At 41.9% G+C, this 20900-nt stretch overlaps 1 protein-coding gene across 1 annotated transcript; it reads left to right on the top strand.

Annotated features, from left to right (window-relative positions):
• The first annotated feature begins 225 nt into the window (after positions 1-225).
• LOC139209249 (C-type mannose receptor 2-like) lies at positions 226-11379 on the top strand. The gene is made up of 10 exons (XM_070838895.1): positions 226-340; positions 1183-1261; positions 2264-2355; positions 2504-2638; positions 3441-3552; positions 4928-5004; positions 10068-10214; positions 10395-10529; positions 10827-10935; positions 11162-11379. The coding sequence occupies exons 2-10, from the start codon at positions 1183-1185 to the stop codon at positions 11215-11217; spliced, it is 942 nt and encodes a 313-aa protein (XP_070694996.1). The 5' UTR covers positions 226-340; the 3' UTR covers positions 11218-11379.
• Positions 11380-20900: the final 9521 nt, after the last annotated feature.

Genomic DNA, 20900 nt, shown 5'->3' with positions numbered 1-20900 from the left:
TTGCATTGAACTGGGTCATCAAAAAGGGCACACCCTAAAACAAAAAGTCAATATTCTTGGTAAATACATGTGACCTCAAATTCCAACTAATCCTAATCCAAACAGAGCTGCTGAGAACAGATCCTTCATTGTTTAAAGGTCTAACTTTTACTCAAGGCTGTGGCAGCTTGTATTACAAGATCCACTGTATAAACTCATGTGTCCTCTAAGGTGAGTGAAGCATGCAAGTTACTGAACTAAACCATCTTGAGAAGGTATATAAAGAGATGTTCCCTTCCAAGACAATCTGTTAGCAGCTGCTGCTTCTACTGCAAGAACAACCTCATCTAATCATCCCAAGGTAAAGGCCTGTACATACTCCGCAAGAACAGAGACATTTGTTCTCTCTCCCAGGACTGTGAGAAAAAAAGTGACGTCATTCTTTTCTCGCAGCCCTGATTTAGGAGTTCTTGCAGCTTGTTCTTGACACATCATCTGGGCAGAACTTTTTTCTCATGTGGTCTCCGAGAACTATTGTGTGATTGGTCAGAAATTTGTAGCGGACGTGGTTAATGCAGAAAAGCATAAATCATGGTCGTTTCTCAATACCAAGTACGCCAACTTTGGACTTGCATACTTAGAAGTCTGGACTCGGCAAGTCTGGACTCCGAAGACTCTGGCCACTCTGCATTTGGAACGGCAGCGGACTTGATGATGTCCCCATCTCAGCTCTTAATACGTATCTACTCCTGTTATCGCCATTAAAATATATATTTATGATAAAAACGAAATATGATATCAAACAACGCTGCTTCACCACCTGATGCATACTCCGTAAAATGGGCGGAGCAAGAACACATCCGGGCATTTGGACCGTACTTGGCTTGATGCGGACTTTGAATTGGAACAGAACTTGGTCTGCGAGTGATGACGTTTCACAAGTCCACAAGAACTCACATTGAGAAACACCTGAGTTTCTCGTGAAGTATGAAATGTCCTGGCCAGAACGAACTTCGTTCTGGCCACCTCGAGAAAACTAACAAATTTCTCTGTCCTTGCGGAGTATGTATAGACCTTAAGGGTTAAATTCTCTCTTTTCTTCATAGCATCGGCTTCATAAAAAATATTCTTGATTTGCTCTTGATTATTTTTAGTGTTTGAGAGATTTGTTTGACAATGTCTTGATAATTCATCTTTTTACAGATGGCATCAGGTCTTCACTTCATCGCGCTCCTCTGCTTGACCAGCGGACTGTGGATGGAAGCAAATGTGAGTATTATTTGTTATGGAGTTGTAGGCTACGGTTCGTGGGAGACACGGAGAGAGGGTGAGCGGGTCGCCATAATTTGATCGCACTTTTTCTGATCACTGAGTTTGACCAAGCCTTTGTGCATGGTATATTAAGTTGATCTTTTTTATTAGTAAGAGTTATTCATTTTATTTTTTGTGTAAGACCGAGCAAACCAGGCCCCACTTCAGCCTCTCAGTGACTTTTAGTTCGTTTCCTGAACTAAATAGAAGAGTGTAAACATAGATATTGTGGGGAACACCATTAAAGCATAATTTGGCCAGTACAATGCTATGCAGCAGGCATCAGCTATGAATCAAAACCTACACCTTGGGTGTCCAATGTGGGACTCTTTGAAACCTTTTGTGTCCAGCATAGATCTGGTTTTGGTCATGTGAGCTTTTGGCAAACAGTTCTTCCAAAGTGAGTTTATTGCTAATAATGTTTTTTTTTTCCCCATTCACAGGCAAAATGTCAAGGTTGGTACTTTTTCAGGTATTGAGATAAATGCTCAGAACACAGCAGCCAACAGTCTCTGAGTGAAGCCAAAGTGAAGACGGCTTCCTGCTGGACAGCTCCTGTACAGGCTTTCATCTGCTTTGGTTACTTTTTCAGCTAATGTTCACAAACAGAGAACAGAGCTCTGAGATGTTGGAAACAGTGAATGCACTGAGCAGTTAGTATAATGGTCGATGCCACATCTAGTTCATGTGAAAGGAACATTAACTTAATTTGTCAATTCAGCACAATAAACACAAAAAAGATGATCCTGTGTTCTTTACAGTGCAGAGAGAAATGAAGAATAAGGAAAATAAATATAAAAAATAAATAAAAATAAAATTATTAATTTATGATGATACGGAGAAAACACATGACTCACAGACCAATTAGTGAGATAACTCTTGATCTTCATTCTGAATAATCAGATGGATATTCTGTAGCAGGTATGTATTTATAATCGAAGGCCGTCCTTCTAACATGACAGTTGTATTGTAGGGTGCTGTGAGTCCTGCCCCTCTGGTTGGGCTCAGATTGGCACTCGCTGTTTCATGTTCAACTTCCAAGAAAGGGACTGGGCTGATGCTGAGGTAGGCGACTGTATGAAAACAATAATACAGTAACTGTATTTATGTCACTGCATTTCTCTACTTCTTCCCAAGTCTCTTCATCTGCTTATAATTCATTCATCCTCCCTTCATGTTTTCATTTGTCTCTGACATCTTTTCCGCACATCAGTTGGCTTGCATAAAACTCGGAGGGAATCTGGCCTCACTCAGATCGGCTTATGATTACAAAGTAGCCAGAGAGATAGTGAAAAGAGCAACAGGCAGAGATAAACCCATTTGGATTGGAGGCCATGATGCAGTCAAGGTGAGTGAGTTGTGTTGATTTGGTAGTTATATAAAACAGATCTATACTGCTAGACAGCAAGAGATAAATGGAGGTGAAAAGACTTTTAGGGTTGCTCAAACCTTTAAAAAATTACATTTGATACATAAAATAGAGATCTGAACATAGAAAAACATCAGGGATGCAGTGTCCATCAAGGAGGACTAAGTTTGAGTACCTAAGCATCATTGATGTAAACATAGAGTACAAACCCCTATTGGCTCTCAGGTGCAGTAGCTTTATCTGGGATGTTGTGATAAAGCCAGGTTGCTGTAGAGATGTGGGCACAGCAGTCTCTGTTTTTGTGTTGCTGGGACAGCCTCAGTCCCATTTTTTTTTTAATTTACAGTTAAAGGCAGAGTCTGCAACACTGGAGAAACAACAGTAGAAAGATTTTTAGTATCCAAGAGAAAACATCCCACCCCATCTCTGCAGGTTTTCCTCTACACAAACTTGCTACATGACTAACGTCAATGGTTGAGGACGAATCCACGGCAGTGATGAGAAGATCAGTCACTACTAGATCCCTCATTTGTTCTGTACACAACCGCTAACTGAGAGCCTCTCTTTTTCAGTCCAACAAATAAGCAACTAAGCACAGCCTCTGAGCTGAGTGAGCAGTTCCTATGAACTAAAGTATCGTTAGGTTTGTGACCGCTGTGTTGCTTGTGCTGCTAGCTCACTAAACGACAGTCTGTCGCTGAGCAGTAATTGAAATTATTTCTAGAAGAAATATAATAATGTGCAATTTGTAGGCACTGACTGTTCAAGTTTTTTCTTTCAGGAAGGTGTGTGGGAGTGGAGTGACGGCTCAAAGTTTGACTTCACTGGCTGGGCCAAAGCAGAGCCGAACAATGCTGGAAAAGGAGAACATTGTATGGAGATGAACTTTAAAGGTACATATCCATTTCTGTGTTCTTCTCTTTTAATTTTCTTAAGAAATTGCTTGTTCATATTCAAGATTACAGCCCATCAAAAATATACCCAAAAATTATTAGATTAGATTAGATTAGATTCAACTTTATTGTCATTACACCTGTACAGTACAAGGCAATGAAATGCAGTTTGGCATCTAACCAGAAGTGCAATTTGTAGAAAAAGTGCAGAAATATATATAAGGTATATACAGAATATACAGAATATACAGAATTACAGGTGCTATATACAGAGTAGTGCTATGAACATGTGTGCTAGTGACTACGGTATAAATATAAATATAATATACGGATTAGACTGAGAGTGGAATGTACATATAATACAGGTGTATACAGATTGAGGTGATATACATATTACCTAGATTTAAATACTATATTTACAGAGGACAGTATGGTGATGTGTCGGGGCAGGGGGGTCAGTGGGGGTCAGAGTTCAGTAGGGAGACAGCTCTGGGGAAAAAGCTGTTCCTCAGTCTGGTGGTCCTGGTTCGGAGGCTCCTGAAGCGCCTGCCGGAGGGTAAGAGGACAAACAGTTTATGGGCAGGGTGGGAGGAGTCCTTGAGGATGCTGCGAGCTCAACGCAGTCAGCGTTTCCTCTGGATGTCCTCAATGGCTGGAAGAGGAGTCCTTGTGATACGTTGGGCAGTTTTCACCACCCGCTGTAGCATCTTACGGTCTGCGGCAGAGCAGTTCCCATACCAGACAGTGACACAGCTGGTCAGGATGCTCTCGATCGCACAGCGGTAGAAGTTCACCAGTACGCTTGAGGACAGGTGGTGTCTCTTCAGTGTCCTCAGGAAGAAGAGGCGTTGGTGAGCCTTCTTGACCAGGTTGGAGGTGTTAGTGGACCAGGAGAGGTTCTCAGAGATGTGAGTCCCCAGGAACTTGAAGCTGGAGACACGTTCCACAGCCATCCCGTTGATGTGAATGGGGTTGTGCGTGTTTCCGCTCTCCCTCCTGAAGTCAATGATAAGCTCCTTAGTCTTGCTGGTGTTAAGGAGCAGCTTATTGTCAGCACACCAAGCGGCCAGATGCTGTACCTCCTCCCTGTAGGCTGTCTCATCGTTGTTGCTGATGAGGCCGATCACCGTTGTGTCGTCCGCAAACTTGATGATGGAGTTGGATCCATGTACAGGTCTGCAGTCGTGGGTTCATATTCAAGATTACAGCCCATCAAAAATATACCCAAAAATGATCTATTCCCTTTAAGCATGTAGCGACACAACATGTATACTTCCATTGTTACTTGAGTTTTGTGCTTTGTTGTATGTTAGTCAAACATAGCTGTCGCCTCTGACGTCTTCGTGTTGTTTTTGTTTTTAATCTCTGCCTACAGAACACGACTATGTCAATGACATGAAGTGTGAAGAGAAGAGATCATTCCTCTGTTCCACGGACCCAACAAGTCAGCAATGATGATGTCACATCTTCAGTGATGATGTCACTTCCATCAGGATGTCAGGCCTCGATGACATCAGTGCTCTGAGAATTTCTTTTCACTTCTAATTGATGTGATGATTTTACCTGCCGCTCTTTAGTTAAGCTTCTGTGGACATTTAAGTCACACGCTGCATGTCAATTTATTTGCTGTGTCTTGTCACATTTTTCTCTTTCTAATAAACCAACTCTTGCACACCAGTCAGGTGTAAGGTTCAAGTTTGTTTCTTAGATTTTTCAGAATTTTCACTCATAAAAACAAGTTGATGGAAACTTAATTACATTACAGGCGTAGCAACAGTCAAAAGGGTGAAAGACTTCCTGCCTACAGTCACACTTTGCACTCACTGACCCCTCTGTGTTGAACTTTCGCTATGACATAACCATAACAGCATCTGGGAGTTTCAGTTCACTAAAGGAGATGCAATTAAGGGAAAAATTTATGATCTCCAAAATTGTATAGCATCACATTTGAGTACCTGAGTTGGACCAGCATAACAGTAAAGGCAAAGTTTACTCCTGAGGGTATGACGCCATCTTGTGGCACCGACACGGTGTTGAAGAAGAGATAAAACACATCATACAACACGCTCACTTTAAAAATATGACAGAAAACTGTTAATAAACACACAAAAGATGGTTATGAGATTAAGTGGTGACACTAACTTTTGCTGGTCAAAGTGGGGCGAGCTAGTAGGTATGAAAAAGCGCACACATGTCAACCGAAACATGCAACAACACTATTTTCAGTATTTTGATATTTTCTTACCTTGCTACCTCGTTGGACGGTTTCCCACTAGAAGTCCGGACCTCTGGGCCTATTAAATACTGACCGATAAAACTAAATTATCGGCTCACCTTCATTACTCATTTTGCATCTCTCCCACCTGCTCCTGCTTACGTCATCAGTCCACGACCTGTAGCTCGTGCACTTTATTTACACCTGCGGTATTATTAGCGAGCGCGAGCCCAGAGGAAATCACCAAGCTGAATCCAAAATAAAAGTTTGTGAAGACACAAAGCTGACAGAGCAGCAGAGCCCCTGCTGGGAGAAGGAGGACATACATGAGGACCTGTTCTAACATAATGTTAAAGTATTGAGAGTAGTAGAGCGGTGGTCAGGCAGTCTGCCCTGTGTAACTATAGCCACACCTCAGACAGATGTTGCTCAATCTGCATTTTTTAAAATATGCGAGCAGATCATTTAAGCAGAATTTGAGTGTGTAGTTACCCTTTAAAACAAAAAGTCTGTAGCTTCATCTGTCTCACTCAGCCACAGCTGTAATTTAAAATCCAACACCCAGGGGGCACCATTGCATAACTCTGGAAAATAAAACAGTTGACTACACCTCGGGCAGCTTTACCAAGATGTTGTGCTAGATGTGGCTCTTAAGGATGTAATTATGTGCTCCAACTGAGCAGCCTGTCTGGTGGCTCAGAGGGATGGGGTAGCAGGGTCAGACCTAATGGAGAAAATAATGAAGGTGCAGAGTCAAGTCCTTTTGGATTCTTCCACCAGATGTGACAGGAGTGAGGGAGCAGACAAGAACATAGAAAGCAAGTTTTAGAAAGTGAGGTGGTTGAGGTGCCACATAGGGACCAAATAATCATTTTACATATTCTGTCCTGTAGGAAGAGGTTAAAACGGACGATCGGGTGGTGCATGGGAAATTTGCAATAAGATGCAACGATTATTAGCTTTTTTAAAAAGAATCATTTGCTTCTATGTAAAGCACTGTGTGTTGCACGTATCCATACTGAAATACATTTTATTATCATCAATGTCAATAATAATAAGGAATCAGGACATTGAGAATCAGTTGATGCTAAACTGGCAGGGAAAATACGGCTTAAATCTCAGTTGAAGATCAGTTCAGGCTGCCCAGTGTGAAACCCTCTGATCAAATTATTGAATGATCAAATTGTTATCATGAAAAAATTAATTCCTTATTGGCGCCACCTTAAGAATATTAACAGTGCAGCTAACCTGCGGCTTTTTTCCATTGCAGGATTTCCGTTTAACCGCCAGGATGTTCCACGTTAAACAGTATCATCATAATTAAGCACAGAGAGGCATTAGATTGAAGGTGTCTTCATAGTTTTAGTTTTACATAGCACCATCATAGCACCATCCCCAGTGTTGGCTAAAGTTAATACATTTTTTTTCTAATCTTTGATTTATTTCATATCAAGAAGGCCGACAATAGACAGGCTGCATTCCTGATTCTGCCCCTTCTGTATTGGTCACGGCCTAAAAGACTCCCAGAAGACCAAAATAAATCATTTGGCGTTATTCACATCCTTCTCAGAAACTTTAAGGCTTTGCTTTTTTATAACTGTATTGTGCTTTATTATTTTTGCAATTCAGTTTTCTTTATTCTGTTGATTCTATTTTTACTTTGTGTTTATATTATATTGCTTGGTAGGAGTCTCTGTGCTCAGATGGAGATAACATTTAAGGTTTGTGAGTGATTTGTTCAGTTTTACAGCAGATTGAACAGCTGCAGAGCTACTGTGGATTCTAGTATGTTTTCCTGTAATCCCAATGAATTACATTTATATGTATTGCAAAAAAATCCATATACTTTCAATGTTAGTTAAAACTACCTCAAAGCTACATCTTGAAAATACGGCTTACACAGTGATGCATCAGTATCAACAATCTAATAATATCAGTACATCTGCACTATCAAAATGAGTACTTACAGTCTTGATCCTTTAAGTGAATTTTGCTGTTAATACTTTTGCACTTTTACTTAAATTGTTTGGGTGAAGAAAATTCTGAGTGTCCATGGTTTTTTCTTTCACATTTTTTCAGCTAAAACACATGTTTAAAGCGTTTTGTTCCAGCCAGCATCTTTGTTTAAAAACACAGACGGTTAACACCTTTAAAAACTTGACAGTTCACAGTACTTCATATAACGCCTGCAGCACAAATGAGACACGCTGAAGCACAACACGCTAAGAGGACCACAGAGGAGATGAAGAGGATAAAATGTGACACAAAATTAATTTGGCCTTTTCCTGGATTCAGCCATCTTTTTGTGTTATTTTATGTTATTCCTCACTTCAAGATCTAATGTGTTCATGTTATCAGTTTAGGCCACAGTAATCTACTGAGGTCATGATGAGCACATTGAATTGATTCCAGGCTCTGGACATTACAGGACAATGAAGAATTTTTATATGAGTGTAAATTATTTATAAAATCAGCCTCAACGAGGTAGTCACAGACCAAAAGTACATTTAAGTACATAGACAGGGGTATCCACATTATTTTGGCCACATGGTCTAATACAACTAGTGATGTTGGTTATGTTACTGCTGCTAGCCTGTGGGTTAGATTATACATGGAGATTTTCTCACTATTTTCAACCAGGATGTTTGAAATAGATTAAATGATATCAGCTTGATTAAACACCCAAGAGGGTTTAAAGGGTGTCAGTCAGTTTATTTTTCCATGTATTCTGTATTACCAGAAGCTCTGTTTCACCAGCCCAGTTTCTAAAGAATCACATTCATTTTAGATGAATCCACAACTCCTGATTCACATCCAGTATTCAGTGCAAACTCGGGAAAGACATTCTGTTGCAGTGGACATTTCCGTTCCAAAACTGTAACACTTCCCAGACTGCCAGTACTGAATACTGATCTGATACCAGTGCTCTTTTCATAAATCTAAACAGCGTATATTACATTGGGTAGAACTCATTCAGATCACCTTTATGCAAAGTAACATGAGGTAACTGTATAAAACATGAAATGATGACCCTAATAGAGTCTTACATCGCTTATTATTTGACGGGGGCAACATGGTATTGCGGTGGTTAGCACTGTTTCCTACAAAAATGCCTGTCAAATGATCAGTGTTCAGAATTACACTGAAGTCTGAAGCACGGGCCACAGCTGATACCTGGTAACACAATGTATCTATGTTTTGTAACATTGTTTGAAGAGTATTCCAGTTTCTCTTCAAGTCTGTGTAAACACATAATTCAGATTTCATTATAATAATTAAACATGGGGTGATGGAAAGAAGTCACACTGCAGTCAGAGCACCCAGAGAAGGTATATAAAGAGTGTGCTTCCTTTTCCAACACATCCTGCCACTCTCCCTGCTACTGCTGCAAGTGAAACCACATCTGATCGGCTCAGCAAGGTAAGCTTTTAATTCTTGCCTTTCATCAGAGTGTCTGTCTGTTTTTCACGATTTGTTCATTATCACATTTAGTGTCCATTTGCAGATGGGTTTGTTTTATTTCCTCCTCTAATATCACCCATCAGCACTGCTGTAAGAAAATGTGTTGAAATAGGACATTCAGAATTTTGCAATTGAAAATCACATCTAGACGATGCAATATTTCTTCATGGTGTATTGACTTCTCTAAATCATCTTTACACAGATGGTGTCAGGTCTTCATTTCAGTGTGTTCCTCTGCTTGACCATTGGACTGTGGATGGAAGCAAATGTAAGTAACAGGCACAGTGTGATCATTCTTCATTTTATGAGTTAAAAAGAGGAAAGACTGATAGACTGAGTTAATAATGAGCTTTTCTTTTTGTTCACAGGCCAACGGTTGGTAAAGAAGTCTGGTTATCCATCTACTATTTTGAGCAAATAAAAGAAGACAGGATTTTAATCTGGCCTCAGTGGTCAGCCATGACAGACTGCTGTGCATTTACGTGACATTAGTTTTAAAAGAGCTAGTCTTGCAGCCCTATTTTGTGTGAGACTTTTGATATCTTTTTTTGCTGTGCACGACGACACAACGATACAGTCCCCTAGATGAGAAAGAGCATATTTTCACAAAATAGCAATACCCATACCCATTTCTACTACAACTGCATCAATATGGCCCGATCATGCTAAGCGATCATCGATAATAACGCCACGTTGTTTAGTCTTTCCAACTTACTGTATTGGGGTCCCTCTAATGCCCTCCAACTGTGTTGATATAGAGTGTCCTGCACTTCTCTTAGGTCACAACATCATTTAAGACTAGTTCTAGGCTACCATAAGAATGTTCATCCAACTTCAGCTCTCGCTCACAAACAAGACTAATGATATTTTTCTCATACTGGATCATGTAGGTGCTTCCTGTGTGACTTGCCCTACTGACTGGAAGGAGTTTGACGGTCACTGTTTCCTATTCAGTTTAGGTCCAAAGGGCTGGGCTGATGCAGAGGTACTTTCTGGAGCAACATTATTTATAAATGCCTCATCGCAGTCATGGCATACACTTTAAAACAGTAATAGATAAAAAGTCTTATCTCACTTCTATGTCATCATTCAACTAACCCCACCTCAACATTATTTTGTCCTCCCCCCTGTGTCTCTCTACTTCACTCTTTGTCTTCCTCATTAGGCCGACTGCATTGCTCATGGTGGGAATCTGGCCTCAGTTCATGGGTCAGACCAGTACAACTTCCTTAAAGAAATTATTAAAAGTGTGACTGGCGCAGACACACAAACTTGGATTGGAGGCCATGATGCAGTAAAGGTGAGTGATTTAAAAAACAGGATCTGATGCAGCTGCTTCCCTTATATTTAATAATTTGGTGGTCAAATGTAGATGTTACATTTAGCTCCAAGTTATTTTTTAGATCTAGGATATTTATCCCTCATGAGAGATGTGATTTGGACCACTAGATGGACTGAATGATTTAGGCTGACAAGAAAATTAATTCAAATGTTAGCGCCATAAATACAATCCTCCATAGTGACACTGTGTTGGAGTGGTGGCAGAAATTTCAGTACTGATATTTTGTATTTTTTCAATGAATTGAATTTTTTTCAGGAGGGTGTGTGGATGTGGAGTGATGGTACCCAGTTTAAGTTCGACCTCTGGGGACCCGGGGAGCCCAGCAGCAGCAGAGGAGAACATTGTTTGGAGTTGAACTACCTTGGTGGGTAATGATTGGCTGACTGGTTTATTGTCTTATACAATCAGATTTCAACATCTAAGATAGCAAAAATGTACTTTTTGGAACAAATCACCTAGTGTAATCTTACAGTAGAATCTGAATCATGTTAAGTATTAACACATGAGATAAATATAATAATCACATTTATTGACAACAGAAATAACTGGTTGCAGCTCTAATTGTTTGTTTGTTACCTTTTCAATTCAAGGTAAACCCAACGACGGACAGTGCCAATTGAAGAAACCCTTCATCTGTCAACTGTGATGTAAAAGTGATCCCTGCCATGAGGACACGACATTCCCATCCCATCAAGATGTCACTTTCCACCAGGTTGTCAACCCTCGATGACATCCCTGCTGAAAGACCAACTGTCACTTCTGATTTCATTTGAAATAAATCAATAAATTCATATATCCTAAGCATTAATTTGTCTCACCTGTTTTTATGACCATCTCGATCCAAAACCTCAATTTCTATAAAAATTCTAAAAAGATCATTCAGTCTATTTTCTATATTTCAGATTATGGTTCCATATTAAACATATTAAATAATCAATAATCAATAATTCCATAGCTAAATTTAAAGGGAAAAAAACAATTGATCAGTCAAACAGCTGATCAATCAGTTTATTTTATGTCTGCATTTCTAGAATGATTAATGCCATAGAGACATAACCTGTTGTACAACCAAGAATGGAGGTAATATCTCATGTGCTGCTGGTGGCATCGGACTTCACAGGTTATCTTTGAAAGAGAAGTTCAAACTGAATGCAATAATTCAAAATGGTCAATGGACATTAAGACCAAAACAGCCATGCTCAGTTCAAAATAACATATTTAAGGTTTGAGGGGGATTTGTTCAGTTTCCCAGTGGACTGAACAGCTGCAGAGCTACTGTGGATTGTTGAGATGTTTTCCCGTAATCACAGTCACAATATAGAGACGAGTTAAATTTAAATGGAACTTAAAATACACAAGACAAAAAACATTACGTGATGAAAATTACTCTAAATTTTCAGTATTTTATGACTCAAAATGTAATATTATATGGGTATATTAATGTGTGTGAACATGCTTACTCTGAGCTTTGAGACCAGCTTACAACAGTGTGTGTGTGTGCATATCTTTCTAAAGGTGTGGGGACAAATTTTGGTTTTAAATCATTGCTGAGGATATTCCTGCATTGTGACGATAAAATTTGGTTCTTCTCACAACCTCAAAGGTCTGTTTGAGGGTTACGAATTAGTTTTAAAGGTTAAGGTTAGAATTAGGTTAAGTTCAGGTTTAGGGTGAAAGTTAGGCCTATGCATTTAGCTATGATGGTTAAGTTTAGGGTAAAGGGCGAAGGAATAGATTATGCGGTGGGTGAAGAAAGAAGGTGTGATTATGTGTGTTTGTGTTCTTGTATTACAGACTTGGTGGGGCCCACAGTGTCTTGTGAGGACATTTTGAATGAAAGATATAGAATAAGCAGCACAATAGTCCAAAAATTAATCAGATTTTCCCTCCAGCAGAAGCTGTGATAAAGTTACAAGATTTGTTTTTCTTCTAAAAGAAACTGCAAAAAATGACAGTTTTCTGTTTTAATTAACAAACATAAAGCATTTTATTACAACCAACAAGAGCATAAATGCACTACTGAAACATCTGACAGCGGCAGACATCTTGTTTTACACTAACTTGTAAAATCAATCTTCATGAAAACTAAGAAACAAAAACTACAGCATTTTGATAAATCCATGTAAAACATTCAGCTTATCTTTCAAGTAACATACTCGGTCCTATATGTAGCATGATTATGTACAATATTTACATCACAATGTACCAACATAATTATATTAATGACATTTTCACGACAAAACAAATGAATAAACCAAGCAAACACACGTGGAGTGTCACTTCACTTTCATGTCTACGTAGTTTAAGATGACACAAAGATAATGTATCAGTCAATAGTGGTCATTCGGAAAACATTCAGAAGATGAAATTGACAAGCTGTTCATTATGTTTGCTACATGAAGCTACTCACTAACTGAGGTTGGTAAATAGCCCAAGGCTGCTAAATAAATATGTGCTTGTAGTGAGACGTACATTTTAAAGCACAACCCCAGCAGTTTTTATGTAACAAAACAGGTGTTTTCTTTTTATGCATGAACAACATGATGAGGAAGAACATGGAGAAATCCTTGAGGTCCAGGGTAAAAGGCATTGTCATGACAGCAGTACGCTATATTGCACAAGCGAATCAGCATTCAGGAGATAATCTTTAACGGAAAAACAAAATGGACTGAGACGCATACAAAAGACATTAAGTGTTAGAGACATGCATCTCTAGTCACAGTATTCATCAATAAAGACCAAGGTAGTTACCTCGCCTCCTTTCGTGTGTGAATATGACTGATGGTGACGACGGCAGGAGAGTACAGGTGACCACAGTGAATTTGTTTTCTGCTCACAGGCTGTAGCAGCAGTATTTGCTTGCATTAAATATGACAACCAACAGTTGAAACAAGCATGCCATGAGTGTTAAGAGGGTCACATTAAAGGATCTGTCCCACAGTAGTTGCACTAAAGTCAAGTTTGTAATATTGGCCCGACGACATACTGGTTAAAGTGCAGTATGTACTTGCTGTCAGCAAAGTTCAAATCTCTGCCTACAGAACACGACTATGTCAATGACATGAAGTGTCAAGGGAAGAGATCATTCCTCTGTTCCACGGACCTAACAAGTCAGCAATGATGATGTCACTTCCATCAGGATGTCAGGCCTCGATGACATCAGTGCTCTGAGAATTTCTTTTCACTTCTAATTGATGTGATGATTTTACCTGCCGCTCTTTAGTCAAGCTTCTGTGGACATTTAAGTCACACGCTGCATGTCAATTTATTTGCTGTGTCTTGTCACATTTTTCTCTTTCTAATAAACCAACTCTTGCACACCAGTCAGGTGTAAGGTTCAAGTTTGTTTCTTAGATTTTTCAGAATTTTCACAAAAGTTGATGGAAACTTAATTACATTACAGGCGTAGCAACAGTCAAAAGGGTGAAAGACTTCCTGCCTACAGTCACACTTTGCACTCACTGACCCCTCTGTGTTGAACTTTCGCTATGACATAACCATAACAGCATCTGGGAGTTTCAGTTCACTAAAGGAGATGCAATTAAGGGAAAAATTTATGATCTCCAAAATCCTTTTTGAAGTCTGAATTGTATAGCATCACATTTGAGTACCTGAGTTGGACCAGCATAACAGTGAAGGCAAAGTTTACTCCTGAGGGTATGACGCCATCTTGTGGCACCGACACGGTGTTGAAGAAGAGATAAAACACATCATACAACACACTCACTTTAAAAATATAACATAAAACTGTTAATAAACACACAAAAGATGGTTATGAGATTAAGTGGTGACACTAACTTTTGCTGGTCAAAGTGGGGCGAGCTAGTAGGTATGAAAAAGCGCACACATGTCAACCGAAACATGCAACAACACTATTTTCAGTATTTTGATATTTTCTTACCTTGCTACCTCGTTGGACTGTTTCCCACTAGAAGTCCGGACCTCTGGGCCTATTAAATACTGACCGATAAAACTAAATTATCGGATCACCTTCATTACTCATTTTGCATCTCTCCCACCTGCTCCTGCTTACGTCATCAGTCCACGACCTGTAGCTCGTGCACTTTATTTACACCTGCGGTATTATTAGCGAGCGCGAGCCCAGAGGAAATCACCAAGCTGAATCCAAAATAAAAGTTTGTGAAGACACAAAGCTGACAGAGCAGCAGAGCCCCTGCTGGGAGAAGGAGGACATACATGAGGACCTGTTCTAACATAATGTTAAAGTATTGAGAGTAGTAGAGCGGTGGTCAGGCAGTCTGCCCTGTGTAACTATAGCCACACCTCAGACAGATGTTGCTCAATCTGCATTTTTTAAAATATGCGAGCAGATCATTTAAGCAGAATTTGAGTGTGTAGTTACCCTTTAAAACAAAAAGTCTGTAGCTTCATCTGTCTCACTCAGCCACAGCTGTAATTTAAAATCCAACACCCAGGGGGCACCATTGCATAACTCTGGAAAATAAAACAGTTGACTACACCTCGGGCAGCTTTACCAAGATGTTGAGCTAGATGTGGCTCTTAAGGATGTAATTATGTGCTCCAACTGAGCAGCCTGTCTGGTGGCTCAGAGGGATGGGGTAGCAGGGTCAGACCTAATGGAGAAAATAATGAAGGTGCAGAGTCAAGTCCTTTTGGATTCTTCCACCAGATGTGACAGGAGTGAGGGAGCAGACAAGAACATAGAAAGCAAGTTTTAGAAAGTGAGGTGGTTGAGGTGCCACATAGGGACCAAATAATCATTTTACATATTCTGTCCTGTAGGAAGAGGTTAAAACGGACGATCGGGTGGTGCATGGGAAATTTGCAATAAGATGCAACGATTATTAGCTTTTTAAAAAAGAATCATTTGCTTCTATGTAAAGCACTGTGTGTTGCACGTATCCATACTGAAATACATTTTATTATCATCAATGTCAATAAATCTGGCATGTAGGGACATGGAATGTCACCTCGCTGGGGGGGAAGGAGCAGGAGCTTGTGCGGGAGGTTGAGAGGTACTGGCTAGATATAGTTGGGCTCACCTCCACTCACAGCCCAGGAACCCAGCTCCTCGAGAGGGGGTGGACTCTCCATTTCTCTGGCGGTGGGCTGGTGTGGGCTTGCTTATAGCCCCACAGCTCAGCCGCCATGTGTTGGAGTTTACCCCGGTGAACGAGAGGGTCGTGTCCCTGCGCCTTCGGGTCGGGGACAGGTCTCTCACTGTGGTTTCGGCCTATGGGCCGAACAGCAGTGCAGAGTTCCCGGCCTTCTTGGAGTCCCTGGGAGGGGTGCTGGATGGTGCGCCGACTGGGGACTCCATTGTTCTACTGGGGGACTTCAACGCCCACGTGGGCAGCGACAGTGAGACCTGGAGAGGCGTGATTGGGAGGAACGGCCTCCCCGATCTGAACCCGAGTGGTGTTCTGTTGTTGGACATCTGTGCTAGTCACAGATTGTCCATAAGGAACACCATGTTCGAGCACAAGGGCGTCCATCGGTGCACATGGCACCAGGACGTCCTAGGCCGGAGGTCGATGATCGACTTCGTTGTCGTGTCATCTGACCTCCGTCCGTGTGTTCTGGACACTCGGGTGAAGAGAGGGGCTGAGCTGTCAACTGATCACCACCTGGTGGTGAGTTGGATCCGCTGGCAGGGGAGGAAGCCGGAGAGACTCGGCAGGCCCAAGCGTATCGTGAGGGTCTGTTGGGAACGTCTGGCGGAACCCGCTGTCGCTGCGGTTTTCAACTCCCACCTCTGGGAAAGCTTCTCACAGGGGGAGGCTGGAGATATTGAGTCTGAGTGGACCATGTTCTCCACCTCCATTGTCGGCGCGGCCGCTCGGAGCTGTGGCCGTAAGGTCTCTGGTGCCTGTCGTGTCGGCAATCCCCGAACCCGGTGGTGGACACTGGAAGTAAGGGATGCCGTCAAGCTGAAGAAGGAGACCTACCGGGCCTTGTGGGCTCGTGGAACTCCTGAGGCAGCTGACAGGTACCGGCAGGCCAAGCGTGCTGCAGCCCGGGCGGTTGCGGAGGCAAAAACTCGGGCCTGGGAGGAGTTCGGGAAGGCCATGGAGGAGGACTACCGGTCAGCTTCGAGGAGATTCTGGCAAACCATCCGGCGCCTCAGGAGGGGGAAGCAGTACCCCACCAACACTGTTTACAGTGAGGGTGGGGAGCTGTTGACCTCGACTGGGGATGTCGCCGGGCGGTGGAAGGAATACTTCGAGGATCTCCTCAATCCCACCGCCAGGTCTTCCATTGAGGAGGCAGAGGCTGGGGATTCAGAAGTGGACTCGTTCATCACCCAGGCCGAAGTCGCCGAGGTGGTCAGAAAGCTCCTCGGTGGCAAGGCACTAGGGGTGGACGAGATCCGCCCTGAATACCTCAAGTCTCTGGATGTACAGGGACTGTCTTGGTTGACACGTCTCTGTAACATCGCCTGGCGGTCGGGGACAGTGCCTCTGGAATGGCAGACCGGGGTGGTGGTCCCTCTTTTTAAGAAGGGGGACCGGAGGATGTGTTCCAACTAGAGGGGGATCACACTCCTCAGCCTTCATGGGAGTTTGCCCAACCTGTCCACATGTGCTTTGTGGACTTGGAGAAGGCATTCGACCGTGTCCCTCGTGGCATCTTGTGGGGGGTGCTTCGGGAGGATGGGCTCCGGGGCCCTTTGCTAAGGGCTGTCCGGTTCCTGTACGACCGCAGTAGGAGTCTGGTTCGCATTGCCAGCAGTAAGTCAGACCTGTTCCCGGTGCATGTTGGAGTCCGGCAGGGCTGCCCTTTGTCACCGGTTTGGTTTATTATTTTTATGGACAGAATTTCTAGGCGCAGCCAGGGGCCGGAGGGGGTCCGGTTTGGGGACCGCATGATAGCATCTCTGCTTTTTGCGGATGATGTTGTCATGTTGGCTTCCTCGGGCCGAGACCTCCAGTGTGCACTGGGGCGGTTTGCAGCCGAGTGCGAAACGGCTGGGATGAGAATCAGCACCATGGTTCTCGACCGGAAAAAGGTGGTTTGCCATCTCCGGGTCGGTGGAGAGTCCTTGCCTCAAGTGGAGGAGTTCAAGTATCTCGGGGTCTTGTTCACGAGTGGGGGAAGGATGGAGCGTGAGATCGACAGGCGGATCGGGGCAGCGTCTGCAGTAATGCGGTCGCTGTATCGGTCTGTCGTGGTGAAGAGGGAGCTGAGCCAAAAGGCAAAGCTCTCCATTTACCGGTCGATCTATGTTCCTACCCTCATCTATGGTCATGAACTTTGGGTCATGACCGAAAGAACGAGATCTCGGATACAAGCGGCCGAAATGAGTTTCCTCCGCAGGGTGGCCGGACTCACCCTTAGAGATAGGGTGAGGAGTTCGACCATCCGGGAGGGGCTCGGAGTAGAGCCGCTGCTCCTCCACATCGAGAGGAGCCAGCTGAGGTGGCTCGGGCATCTGTTTCGGATGCCCCCTGGACGCCTCCCTGGGGAGGTTTTCCGGGCATGTCCCACCGGAAGGAGGCCCCGGGGAAGACCCAGGACACACTGGAGAGACTACGTCTCTCGGCTGGCTTGGGAACGCCTCGGGGTCCCACCGGATGAGCTGGAGGAGGTGTCTGGGGCCCGGGAAGTTTGGGCATCTCTGCTAAAACTGCTGCCCCCACGACCCGACCCCGGATAAGTGGTTGAAAATGGATGGATGGATGGAACGTCAATAATAATAAGGAATCAGGACATTGAGAATCAGTTGATGCTAAACTGGCAGGGAAAATACGGCTTAAATCTCAGTTGAAGATCAGTTCAGGCTGCCCAGTGTGAAACCCTCTGATCAAATTATTGAATGATCAAATTGTTATCATGAAAAAATGAATTCCTTATTGGCGCCACCTTAAGAATATTAACAGTGCAGCTAACCTGCGGCTTTTTTCCATTGCAGGATTTACGTTTAACCGCCAGGATGTTCCACGTTAAACAGTATCATCATAATTAAGCACAGAGAGGCATTAGATTGAATGTGTCTTCATAGTTTTAGTTTTACATAGCACCATCATAGCACCATCCCCAGTGTTGGCTAAAGTTAATACATTTTTTTTCTAATCTTTGATTTATTTCATATCAAGAAGGCCGACAATAGACAGGCTGCATTCCTGATTCTGCCCCTTCTGTATTGGTCACGGCCTAAAAGACTCCCAGAAGACCAAAATAAATCATTTGGCGTTATTCACATCCTTCTCAGAAACTTTAAGGCTTTGCTTTTTTATAACTGTATTGTGCTTTATTATTTTTGCAATTCAGTTTTCTTTATTCTGTTGATTCTATTTTTACTTTGTGTTTATATTATATTGCTTGGTAGGAGTCTCTGTGCTCAGATGGAGATAACATTTAAGGTTTGTGAGTGATTTGTTCAGTTTTACAGCAGATTGAACAGCTGCAGAGCTACTGTGGATTCTAGTATGTTTTCCTGTAATCCCAATGAATTACATTTATATGTATTGCAAAAAAATCCATATACTTTCAATGTTAGTTAAAACTACCTCAAAGCTACATCTTGAAAATACGGCTTACACAGTGATGCATCAGTATCAACAATCTAATAATATCAGCACATCTGCACTATCAAAATGAGTACTTACAGTCTTGATCCTTTAAGTGAATTTTGCTGTTAATACTTTTGCACTTTTACTTAAATTGTTTGGGTGAAGAAAATTCTGAGTGTCCATGGTTTTTTCTTTCACATTTTTTCAGCTAAAACACATGTTTAAAGCGTTTTGTTCCAGCCAGCATCTTTGTTTAAAAACACAGACGGTTAACACCTTTAAAAACTTGACAGTTCACAGTACTTCATATAACGCCTGCAGCACAAATGAGACACGCTGAAGCACAACACGCTAAGAGGACCACAGAGGAGATGAAGAGGATAAAATGTGACACAAAATTAATTTGGCCTTTTCCTGGATTCAGCCATCTTTTTGTGTTATTTTATGTTATTCCTCACTTCAAGATCTAATGTGTTCATGTTATCAGTTTAGGCCACAGTAATCTACTGAGGTCATGATGAGCACATTGAATTGATTCCAGGCTCTGGACATTACAGGACAATGAAGAATTTTTATATGAGTGTAAATTATTTATAAAATCAGCCTCAAATTGAAACAAACGAGGTAGTCACAGACCAAAAGTACATTTAAGTACATAGACAGGGGTATCCACATTATTTTGGCCACATGGTCTAATACAACTAGTGATGTTGGTTATGTTACTGCTGCTAGCCTGTGGGTTAGATTATACATGGAGATTTTCTCACTATTTTCAACCAGGATGTTTGAAATAGATTAAATGATATCAGCTTGATTAAACACCCAAGAGGGTTTAAAGGGTGTCAGTCAGTTTATTTTTCCATGTATTCTGTATTACCAGAAGCTCTGTTTCACCAGCCCAGTTTCTAAAGAATCACATTCATTTTAGATGAATCCACAACTCCTGATTCACATCCAGTATTCAGTGCAAACTCGGGAAAGACATTCTGTTGCAGTGGACATTTCCGTTCCAAAACTGTAACACTTCCCAGACTGCCAGTACTGAATACTGATCTGATACCAGTGCTCTTTTCATAAATCTAAACAGCGTATATTACATTGGGTAGAACTCATTCAGATCACCTTTATGCAAAGTAACATGAGGTAACTGTATAAAACATGAAATGATGACCCTAATAGAGTCTTACATCGCTTATTATTTGACGGGGGCAACATGGTATTGCGGTGGTTAGCACTGTTTCCTACAAAAATGCCTGTCAAATGATCAGTGTTCAGAATTACACTGAAGTCTGAAGCACGGGCCACAGCTGATACCTGGTAACACAATGTATCTATGTTTTGTAACATTGTTTGAAGAGTATTCCAGTTTCTCTTCAAGTCTGTGTAAACACATAATTCAGATTTCATTATAATAATTAAACATGGGGTGATGGAAAGAAGTCACACTGCAGTCAGAGCACCCAGAGAAGGTATATAAAGAGTGTGCTTCCTTTTCCAACACATCCTGCCACTCTCCCTGCTACTGCTGCAAGTGAAACCACATCTGATCGGCTCAGCAAGGTAAGCTTTTAATTCTTGCCTTTCATCAGAGTGTCTGTCTGTTTTTCACGATTTGTTCATTATCACATTTAGTGTCCATTTGCAGATGGGTTTGTTTTATTTCCTCCTCTAATATCACCCATCAGCACTGCTGTAAGAAAATGTGTTGAAATAGGACATTCAGAATTTTGCAATTGAAAATCACATCTAGACGATGCAATATTTCTTCATGGTGTATTGACTTCTCTAATTCATCTTTACACAGATGGTGTCAGGTCTTCATTTCAGTGTGTTC

Source organism: Pempheris klunzingeri, chromosome 11 (genome assembly GCF_042242105.1).
Source record: "Pempheris klunzingeri isolate RE-2024b chromosome 11, fPemKlu1.hap1, whole genome shotgun sequence".
NCBI lineage: Eukaryota > Metazoa > Chordata > Actinopteri > Acropomatiformes > Pempheridae > Pempheris > Pempheris klunzingeri.
Note: the sequence above shows the minus strand (reverse complement) of the source record. Positions and strands in the feature narration are given on the sequence as shown.

Coding starts and splice junctions, on each gene's coding strand:
- LOC139209249 (XM_070838895.1), top strand. CDS start 1,183: ATGGCATCAGGTCTTCACTTCATCGCGCTCCTCTGCTTGACCAGCGGA. Junction 2,639..3,440: donor GAGGCCATGATGCAGTCAAG/GTGAGTGAGTTG, acceptor TTTTTCTTTCAG/GAAGGTGTGTGGGAGTGGAG. Junction 10,936..11,161: donor TTTGGAGTTGAACTACCTTG/GTGGGTAATGAT, acceptor TTTCAATTCAAG/GTAAACCCAACGACGGACAG.